The sequence below is a fragment of the Dendrobium catenatum genome, unplaced genomic scaffold (genome assembly GCF_001605985.2).
Source record: "Dendrobium catenatum unplaced genomic scaffold, ASM160598v2 fragScaff_scaffold_220, whole genome shotgun sequence".
Lineage (NCBI taxonomy): Eukaryota > Viridiplantae > Streptophyta > Magnoliopsida > Asparagales > Orchidaceae > Dendrobium > Dendrobium catenatum.
The window spans coordinates 856,866-868,481 of record NW_021318682.1 but is presented as its reverse complement, the minus strand read 5'-3'; the positions used below and the strand labels follow the sequence as shown (position 1 = coordinate 868,481).

The window sequence follows — 11,616 nt, the reverse complement described above, 5'->3', positions numbered from 1 at the left end:
TATATATATATATATATATATATATGTAATTTTGAATTTGCTCAAAAAGATTTCAAGTTGATTCAAATCAAATGGATTTTTCGATTCAAAATCCAATGGATTTCTCTACTCAAACCTCAATTAATATCAATATCTAATGTGTAGTAAAACTCAGGAAAATTACAATGTGAAAATACACAACAAAAGATAGACAATGCATGTATAAGACATGTCAATAACATTAACGTCGAAAGACTAAAAAAATGAGATAGAAGTAGTGCACAATAAATTAAAAATGTTAAAAAATAGAGTTGGCATCTCATAAACCACACAAGAGGAATAAATGGGGGAACGGATTAATAAAATCAACTTCACACGGGTTAAAACTTAAAAGACTGCAAGTATGAACTTATAAGAATGTTTAGTTTGAATAAATTGAAGGGAATGTATATATATCACAATTTGATATTTATTGTTTGGTTCCAATATAACTAATATGCTAATGGAATTGTTTAGAAAATGTAAACAAATGCATTTTTATAACGGCAATTCTCTACCATACTATAATTAAAAAGGAAAAGAAAATTTTGTTGCATCATTATTGCGACTCATAAGTGCTCGTATCACAAGAAACAAAAACTTTCATTTATCATCAATAAAACAAGATTAAAAAAATTCACTTAATCTTTCCTGAACCAAACCTGTGGGGTGAAACTGATTTCAATTCAATTATTTTATCATTTAATTTCCATTTCACTCTCTGTAGAAAGAACACACTTCAAGAGGCCTTTTGTATCCATGTCGAACACGTACTTGCTTCTAACACACCTCGACATATATTCAACAATGAATTTTTTTTTTCAAAATTATAGTAAGACTCGGTAATGACACAACTTGACACGATTGGAACATGCGATGATTAAGAAAAATATTTTTTTATAAGTTAGCTTAGCAAACTATATTTCATTGATGATGGCGAAGGTTTTAATGAAGAGGACAACGGTGCTAGGAACAATGATGGGTATGCTCGAGTGTATTGGGTAATTAGTAGTATATCAATATATTCATGCGATTTTTAATATTCTGAATATTATATACTCTTTCTATTTTTGGTATTGTGTGGATATATAATGTCAATATTTACGAAGTCATGCCTAACGATTAATATTGTAGTTGGTGTGTTGTTGATAATCAAATACATTTAATAAAATATTAAATATAATTCTAAATAATCTAATCCTTTTCATCGGCCCTTAAGCTTTTATATGACTCATAATATTTTATTTCATTTTATAATAACTTTTTATTGAAAATATATCTATTATATATTTTATATTGATAATTTATAAAAAAAATATCAAGTTTATAGCGAGTTGTTCACTACATTTTATGAACATGTTGTGCCCATACATTCATATCTCCCAATAGCGTTCTTGTATCATAACTTCCTCTATTTCAATTCCTTCAAACCAGCCTCAAGTATCCTATAGTAATTAGGAAGATAAGGAGTTGGTACAAGACAAAAGCTAAAAAATCTTTTGAAAAGGTATCATATATCACTATTCCTGAAATTGAAAAGATTGACTCTTCTTTAGGTTTAGAAAGTGTAATAAAAAGAAACAAGAGTGAACTACAATCAAAACCCAAATTTTATATTTTGGCCTATTATAAAATCATTTGCTAGTGTCATGTCATTTAAAATTATTTGTGGGCCTAGAAAAAAATTACCTACAAACTATAGTAACTACAATAAAATTTGTCATGATTTCATCTTGATAGCTCACCTGGTAGGTCATGTTTCTTGAAATTGGGGCCCACTCCTCATTTATTCTTTTTCTTAAAACGTCAATGCTCTCCGTCGGTGGAAGGCGTACGTCAAACCCCGCCTCAGCTTCTGAAGGTTGCACATTCATAACAAAACCCTGAAATTAATAAAATCCAACCTTTATCTTAAGGAATGCAAGAGAAATAAATAAAAACTAAAAAATAAAAAATTTAAAAATAAATAAAAAAAATCTTAAGGAATGCAAGAGAACCAATATGCACGATAAAGACATAAAGGACATGATATTTAATTATTTTTAATAAATATCAATCATAAATTGGTAAGCTAATATCTTAAAAAAAAAAATTAAATCAAATCCAAACAAATTTCAACCTAAATTTGCTAAAAATACATGGATGAAGTTGGTTTGAACAAATTTCTTGAGATAGTAAGACACAAAAACATATTTATGCATTAATATTTGTAAATATTGATAGCTATGTTCCATAGTTGCATTAAGACTATGATTCATATAAGCCGACGGATGCGGACACAACAAAATACAAAAAAATTTTATAAAATAAGCCTACAAAATCTAAAACGCAAGATAATTTAATCAAAATAAACATAATTGCTAGAATTAGCATTTGTATCAAAACATCCATGCAAAATAGTTAAATTAAAAACATAGATCAATACATTAATTATAAGGACGAATGAATGTACTAAGAAAAGGAAAAGTGTGTTGAGAGAGAATGCTAAAAGAAGAGACTAAAAGTGATAGAATGCAAATATGATTGATTTAGAAAATAACCAACTTAGATTGTTGTGGCTTATCAATAATGTGTTAAAAAAACGCATGCCCGGTCTCATGCATATCTCAAAGTTTCCAATAAGTATTTGAATATATTTGAAAAATAAAAGCAAGCCAACTAACATGTACAATGCAATGGTGAGCTCAGCATGGCACCATGACCCTTCTGGGCACATATAAATTTGTTATGGCATTCGACAAGGATCATGCTAGCCCTCTAGAATTGTCAATGATCAATAGCTTCTAGAATACTTGTCAATTATAGAGAAGTATACTTCCATCGATTTACTGATGAATGATTAATGTTGGATATTTTATGAATAGAAAAAAAAGATTAGCACAATATAAATGATTATTATCATTCTTGAGATATGGCATTGCATGGATGATAAATCAAGTCATCTTTATGTTGTCGCCTTGCTACTGTGGAAAAGAAATGTGTATATGAAGAGCTAAAAGAGATAACCTTTCATGAAATAACTCTTTTTTCCAATCATATTGAAATGGAATTTAAATGTTGTGGCCTTATCTAAACCCATGTAACAATTATTAAATAAAAGGTTTGACATACTATTCAATCCACTATGCTAGATTCACCATCAGATGGGTCCCTATTAACAAATTTAAGGATAAGATGATGAAAAAATTCAAAGTCTACAGTCACTAGAAACATAAATATTGTGTTACCTCAATCATTTTAACTCTTCAAATATAAAATTTTATATTTGAATTTTTTATTTCACTTTTGAGTTCAATTTGTTGAAACTAAATTCATATGTTTCTGATGAATGCATTTCAACATCGAGATTTGAGTATGATTCTATTCTCATTTCTATGACTATTCCTTCTTTGCGGTGTATCCTATTTTCCTAATTCATGAGGTCATTATATTCCTAGTAGCTTCTTGTGGGCAGTTTTTTTTAAGGCAGTTCTTACAGGTGGTCCCTTTGGTTAGGAGTTCTTATCAACTTCTTATTTAATATAAGATCTAGTGGCTTTTATAATTTTCCCTGTCCAACGGGCACGGTTGTCTCATGCCTATTGTGGTTGGGGGTGGTTTCTTTTGCAAAATTTTAACATGAGACTATATTGTTCTTAGATCAGGTGCTAAATAAGGATAATAAATCCAAGTTCTAAGAGATATAAAAGTACAATTGTTTGACTTGAATAAAAGTATTTTTCAATGTCCAAACTTTTTTTTATAATCCTTCATAAATTGTCAAGCATCAAACATGAAACATACCAAAAGCAACTATCTACTTGCTCAAGCATGAGGCTTGTCAATAGATTAATTCTTTCACTCTCTTTTTTTATCTTCTCTTCCTTTTTATTATTGATTGAAAGTGTAGATTTATTTCTTAATTTTTAATTCAACTCACAGTTTATTCATGATATTTGACAATGCATTACCATAAGGCCTCCAAGATCTTTTATGAAGAAAATTCATTCAACAATAAAACTCTAGGAGCCATCCTACCTAAGGGTTGGATCGTAAGTCTACAGCTTTGGGCCTTCCTCAAATGTTCAGGATGTAAGTCCAAAACAAAAATACAATACATATTATAAACATTATTACTTGAAACTAAATTGAAATGATGTGAACATATGAATTTGCTAGGGCCCAATCCCAATCCTCTACAAGAAAATGGAATATTTAACAAGACTCGCAGGTTGTCAATGGTTATTATGATAAAAATGAAACTTCTCATTGCCAAAAGAATACATCCTCGCAGCCAAGAACCCCACCGCTCCTGCAGGTCATGGTTGATCAAACATTTTAAACTGAGTTCCTATGTACAACTCAAGATATGCATCAAGCTCTAAATATGCTGATACTAAAAAAAATTTATTTATAAGCAAAATATTAAATATGAATAGGTATTCATGCCAACTAAAGTGTTATCTCAATTATGTGCCCATGACATGATTACCCCACATAACTAAAAGACGAAAGAATCTTAAATATAGGAACCTTATGTGCGCTCTTTAGGCAAGTCATCCCACTCATGAAATCGATTATTACATATCATAACCAGAGAATGAAGGTGCGTGCTCTTGAACACAAAGAAAAATCACTTCAAATCTTTTCCCTTATGGTGGGTGTGAATATTGCCAATCATATTTAGAGAGAATCATCATCATAAAAATGTCTTCTTAAGTTCCAAGAAAAATGCATTTGAGCTCTTTCTTGTTGATTAGTATAACCAAAGAAAAGTCATCTCTAGAGAAAACTCCATTTAAATTTAGCCCTATATAATGTTGCTTCTACCACTACCACTACTATAACTACTACTACTATTGCTGCTCCACTACTTTTACTACTATAATATTGTTGTTGCTGCTGCTGCTGCTACTAATAATAATTATAATAAGCTTTAGCAATATCTTGTTGCTTTGCCCTCATATTAGCCATGTGTCCATCCTGCACATCATTTTGTCAAAGATGACAAAATTGGGTTTGATTAAAATTTATAATGAGTAAATGTCATGTCGAGTGTATCCATATATTCACCCTTAAAAATCTCACATTAAAAAAGGACGTGAAAAGCTACTTTCATATCGTGTGGTCATACAATCATGCCTAAAAGATGCCATTGAAACACAAGGCTTGGCAAAGTGCCAATCCCAAATGTTCCCTAATTTCAAAGCCTATGAGTTATGAACCAAAAGGCACACTCAACATGGCATGAAACTCTTTGTTAGCTATGGTCAGTCTTAAAATAGACCCCTTCAATAAACTTTTCCTTAGTTCTGAGATGTCCCTTTAGATGATGCAACATATGGTTATTGACAACAATATTTTAGGTCATTTTGGGTTGACTCTCTCATTCACTAAAAAGCTAAGGGCTATTATGACCTAGGATAATAAAATCATGTGTTATTGACCATGTTTTTCATTGTTTCTCCACCATATGCTTTGATCTAGTAGCATCATATTCTTTTCTTCAATCTAAATTGACGCTACCAAAAGCAAAGTATCATAGAGCTTATAGATTAACTTTAGTCAAAAGTGCTCTAGTAATCAAGAGACTTGTAATTAATCATAAGTCTTATACCCATGACAGACTGCAAACAAGAGAGTAAAGGCAAAATTTTTAGGTTGTCTAATCTAATATTCAAGTTATCTTCTAATAAATCAATTAAAATTTTCAAAATAATATAAATTCATATATAACATATACATATACAAATGTACTATATGCATGTGCATGTATAGATAGTTATGTGGGAATTTTCAAAGTCAACAAATTTCTCATTCAAGAAAGTTTCTTCTTACATATATGACTAGTTACTATGACTCTACTCAACGTTCAGCATTCTACAAATGAAAATGTTCATACATTATTGAGCCCATGATATGGTGTCTTATGAATTCTATGTAGTAGAAGTTCATAACTAAAAAACACAAGCTTTTAGTGATACTTCTACCAAAAAAATAAAGAAAAAAAAATTAAAATAATAAAATAAAATTCTCACGATCCTAGGTTAAGTTTCTTAAAATTCTTTTCTTTGGTGTTGAGTAACGTTAAATATAAAATTTGTAATCTTTCGCATTTCCACATGTGAATTTTTGAGTTTCATATACCTACTAGTGTTGATTCCACAGCATCATAATCATTGTTTATACAAATGCCATGTTTCTTCTTTAGGATTATATATTTTAAGAATCTAAGATGATTCATCAACATTTGATTACTGATCCATATCATTCATTTATGCAAAATAATTTTCCAACAAAAAGTAAAATCTATATAAAGAACAAAACCTTTTGGAAACTATGTTCTTTTTGAACCCCAAAAAGTTTCATTTAGGAGTCATGACCATGTATCTACTACTAAAAAGTTTCATCAAGCACAGACACCCAAAAAGGATAATCCTCCTAGCAACAATATGTTGACATTCTGGATGTCCTTAAAAAATGGGGTGATTTCCTTAAATGGATCCCATGACGACTCAATTGTAGAAATCAAAGAAGCGAATTATGCCCAAGCTCAAATGGCTGAAGAAATTATGATGTTTTAGTTGCAAGAGATTCCTTGGAGGTGTTGTTGCACGGTCCAAGCTAAAAGAGAATAGGAAAAAGAGACTAGCCATTTCAGTTGTTTATATAGTCGACTATACTAGTAACTAGCCTAGTACACACATTTATTTTGAGCAAATGAGACCACATAAACTCTCCTGCAAGCGAGCATTTTCCCCTTTTCATTAATTGGAGTCCTTGATGCTGCCGCATTGGCCCATACACAATGACAAATGCAACAGCAAATAAAAGCAAAAGAAGATGAAGTTTATCTTCTTAACGCAAAGATAAACAAGATGATAATGCATATGAACATGATGAAGCAGCTTTTACAAAAGACTACACCTACAAATCATACAAATCTCCTATCTACTAATGAGCCTCATCAGATGACCAGTGACAAGTTGACCATAGATCCCAGACTTACGGAGTTCAAATAGCATCTAGAGGAAAAGGAGAAACAATTTTAAGCAAAAAAATGAACAGGAATGGCATTCTCGACTGCATAATTTGTTAAAACAATAGCTTGGATAATGGCTAGTTTGCTAATAGAATATGATCACGAAAATTTGTGATGCATGCACAGAAGTTCCAAGAATCTAGTTTCTAAGGTTAGAATGTTAAAATGAGAGTATTCAATACATAATATGTCCTGATTGCACATTGTTGCAAGAACCGCAAGCAACTTTGCATAAATGAGAAGCTATAAGGATCTCTGTAGAAGGGAAAATTATTAGGTGCAGAGACCAGACTTAGCTCTACGTCCGGACATCAATAAAATGTCAACACGTGGAGTGGACTTGCGGATATTCAATATATTTAATGTGTCCGTGGAACCTTAAGCCAATCGCATCATAAGCGCAGTTAAAGCGCAATCAAAGCGCAGTTAAAGTGCAACTAAAATGCAGGTAAAGTGCAATTAAAGCGCACAAAAAACGCAACTAAAGTGCACTCCACATGTCAAGTGTCAATTTTTTATCTCTACGTCCGGTGTCCGCACCTAATAATAGGAGGGCGATAAACTCCCTAGCAGGTTCAAGCAAAGACAGGATTTACTTTCCTAACGCTAGCAATGATGGCTAAGAATATCAAAAAAACATGGAGACAATGAACTAGATCTTCCAAAATTCAGTAGAAATCCAAGCGAAGGAATTTTAAGGTACCAGGGAACAAACTTGTCACAAACAAATTAGTTTTGCGAGAACTTATCTAATTTAGAAAATTAATGCATCTTGAGCAATTACTGTTACAGAAAACCATAAAGAAATGGCAGCATAAAAAAAGTGTCTTAAATAACTAACATTAGGAGTTGGCGTGCCCGCTTTCAGGTACACAGGATTCACCGAGATGACCTCGGACCCGGCACGGATACCAGCCTTGACTAGATCGAACTGGCTGTCCCTGAATCGAACAATAGCCTCGACGCACTCCATAAGATTTTCCGCTGCAGAGCCATCATACATCTTCGATCCATGACCCGGCGCACCGACAGCGTTGACGATCAGCGACCATGGCAAGCGATCGGCATAGAAGACCCTGAACTCATCCGTAGGCGAGGCCTGACCCTCGTCAAGACGCACTCCAACAGATTTTCCGCTGCAGAGCCATCATACATCTTCGATCCATGACCCGGCGACAGCGTTGACGATCAGCGACCATGGCAAGCGATCGGCATAGAAGACCCTGAACTCATCCGTAGGCGAGGCCTGACCCTCGTCAAGCACGAAACCTACGTTAAGCATCCTGAACTCCTGGGAAGCAACAAACTTTTCGTTCCCATCCGCGCCGCCGATCTCCTCATCGGGTACGAGGGAAACGTGGATGGACCGCAGAGGGGAAAACCTGCGACCTTTGAGGTTGCGGAGAGCCTCGAGGTACTGGATTGCAATGGACTTGTCATCCTGGGCGCCGCGAGCAAATATACGGCCATCGGAGTCGCGGTAGGCGGAAAAGGGTGGGTGAATCCAGTGCGAGGAGTCGGCAGGGACGGAGTCCAGGTGGGAATTGAGGAGGATGGAAGGGAGGGAGGGATCTGTGCCGGCCCAGGAGAGAAGAAGGAGGGGTTTTCCTGGCGTGAACTCTAAGGTTAGAATTTTGAGGCCAATGGAGCGAGCCTGGCTGGAGAGGAAAGAGATAGCCCCGGCGTAGTCGGGGTTCGGGTGGGCCGTTTGAATACGGAGGTATTGCTGGAAGCGCTCAATCTGGGCTTTCTCATCTTCCAAGGAAAAGCCTATGTCCACGGCTCCGGAGGAGAATAAGAGGAGGAGGAAGATGAAGCCCCCGGCGACGGTTGTAAGTGACATGCCAGTAAGTAGCTGGTTAGGTATCTAACAGTGATCTGAACTTTTATGGAGTCTCATTCACATAAAATTAAAAAGAAGGGGATTTATAATTTTTTTTTTTTTTTTTTTAGGAGAGATTTATAATTTATATACACACCACTTTATCTCATAAAAAGAATTTCAATAGTTTGATTCTTTTTATTATATTTTTTGATGTGATTCATCTTAGTTTTTTCTTAAGATATTTGTTCATTTAAGTTAAATTCATATATATAATACATACACAAAAAATTTAATCTAAAACCTCTTTGATACGGCATCACAGGACGCAACACTCTTAATTGGAAGCCTAAGCACTCAACCAATAGACCAATATGAGCTATGTTTTAGGCTTTGTTTGATATGCTTATAAACAAAATGCATAATGGGTTCGTGCATGCATCACGTTGGTAGTTGTGAACTAGTACGTCCCATGAATTTGTGTTCTAAACTCCTAATGTTCCAAAAAAAATGCAGAATAATAAAATAATATAAAAAAGAATATAATATATAGAAATGATTTAGATGAATTTAAAAAGAATGTATGAAATTATTATTTTTTATTTGATTGAAGTAAAGTAAATATAATATAAAGTTTAAAAATGATGGTGGTTATCACGATGGAGGCTAGTGGAAGAACGTAGCCAATGGCAGTGGCCAGCGATGGGTGTAGATAAGATAGGTTTTGTAGTCATAATAATAAAAACTAAACGAGTTTACTTTAAAAGCTGGGTGGTGGCATGTAGTTAGTTTGATTATTCTCATATTATGAGAGGAGACCATGCTATTAAATATATGCGCATTAAAGGTTTATGGATATTTAGGTTTTGCTTAGAACATTTTTTTATCGTTTTTTAAAGTAAATTTTTAGTATAAAAATTTTATTTTTTGTACTAAAAATTATTTTAAAAAAAAGTAGTAAGAAAATCATCCTAAATGAAGCCTTAGTATTGTATAAAGCTCTTTGGAAAGTGTTAGTTGGTCGTAGATAGGAAATATCAAAATTACAGTGATAATGAGAAATTAGCTTTGCTGTTTTTTCTATTATGAGGGGAAAACACATTACTTGCAAAATTTGTATCAAACATCAACAATTGGTGGATTTCAAATGTCATTGGATGGAGAATGTCATGCATTGATAAAAAAGCAAGCTTAATGCAGTGATTGTTCTCTTGATCGGATGGGAGACCTTATGATCATAAAGTTGAGCATTAAACATTATTGACTAACAAATGTAGGATGTTTGTCATTGGAAATTATTAGTAATGTTATAAGTCAGGCAATGATGGGGAATTAGTTTGACCATTATATTAATAAGAGGCAATGCTACTTGATTAATGAGCCTAGAATATTGATCGATGGAGGTCGTTGGATATTGGTTGTCAGAAAGCGTTAAGTGATGGTCAATAGGAAATATTGCAAGCCGAATAGTGGGGGCCTAATAGCTTAGCAATCTCTTGATGTGTCTAATTTGATTGCATGTCTTAATTTAAATCAATTTCTGTAAATAAATATAATTTTTTAAATAATAATAATACTAATTTATGTATTCATATTTAATACATATGCACATGTTGGGGAGAAATTTTGATATATAAAGAATACATCACGAGACGTGATGATTGAAATATATTTTTTTATCCAAATCAAATAATGTCTAGGAAAGAAATTTTCTCATGACAGGATGAAGTGAAGATTAAATCAAATTCACTAAAAAAACATATATCTAACCTAAAATAATTGTGACTCCACCTAATATTTATGATGGTGCTCATGTAGTGTAGCATAAGTTTCTCGTGTATAGGAAATTGACACGCACAAGCTCCCATTTCGTAGCTACTATTGTTGGAGTATAACATCCTTTGTTACATAGCTAATCTTGATATGTTGTAGTTGTGAGCTTTGGCTACCAACCAAAAGGACTTGGGTTCAAAGTTTGTGTATGTGATATGTGTATGAATTTGTCTTAATTGACTCAAATTTCTTTAAAAAAAAACCCTTTTTTTTTGGAAATTTGGGCAAGGAGCCCATATATTACTATGTTAAGAAGAATTACAAGTAAGGTATAACAAAAAAGGTTAAACTCAAACAAAAAGCTGAGAATAACCAAAAACTTATACCCCCCTTAAAACCAAATGAAAAAAAAAAACAGAAGAAAACTGTTGGGTTAGAAACAGCTTTTTGGAAATAAAATATTGGTCATTAAAAGAGAAGCATAAAATTAAGTTTTAAGTGTTGCAGAGACGAGGATGTTTGAGTGGATGAGTGGCTTTACACTTAGCGACAAATAGCGAAGCGATTATATATGTGAAAAGGTTGGAGCAACTTTAGGGGTAGATAAAATTAGAGCGAGTCACCTTGGATGACCTAGTTAGAAGAGTAGATGAATTAGAAATGGACTATATTAAGAAAGTTAGAGATAGATCTAAAAAGACTTGATTAGAAAGTATTAAAGATAACCTTTATAAAATTTAACTCTTAATAAAACACAATGAAGAAAAATGATTCATGTAATCGATCCTACAGAATGGGATAAACACTTAATATTGTTGTTATCATATAATTTGTTTAATGTACATTAATCTAAAATTTTGATAAATTCACATTGCATCATATGTTAATATAAAATGATCAACATGCATGATTGGTGTAATTCACCTGTTGTAATTTATACAAGTTAAAATGAGCTTGATTTATTCTATAAACACCTGCGTGG

The 11,616-nt window shown here is 32.9% G+C and overlaps 1 protein-coding gene across 1 annotated transcript; it reads right to left on the bottom strand.

Annotated features, from left to right (window-relative positions):
- Positions 1–1,363: 1,363 nt before the first annotated feature.
- On the bottom strand, positions 1,364–8,951 carry LOC110099803 (aminoacylase-1-like). The gene is made up of 3 exons (XM_028693052.1): positions 8,284–8,951; positions 7,881–8,136; positions 1,364–1,901 (listed from the first exon to the last, which is right to left on the bottom strand). The coding sequence occupies exons 1-3, from the start codon at positions 8,880–8,882 to the stop codon at positions 1,704–1,706; spliced, it is 1,053 nt and encodes a 350-aa protein (XP_028548885.1). The 5' UTR covers positions 8,883–8,951; the 3' UTR covers positions 1,364–1,703.
- Between the last annotated feature and the right edge of the window lie 2,665 nt (positions 8,952–11,616).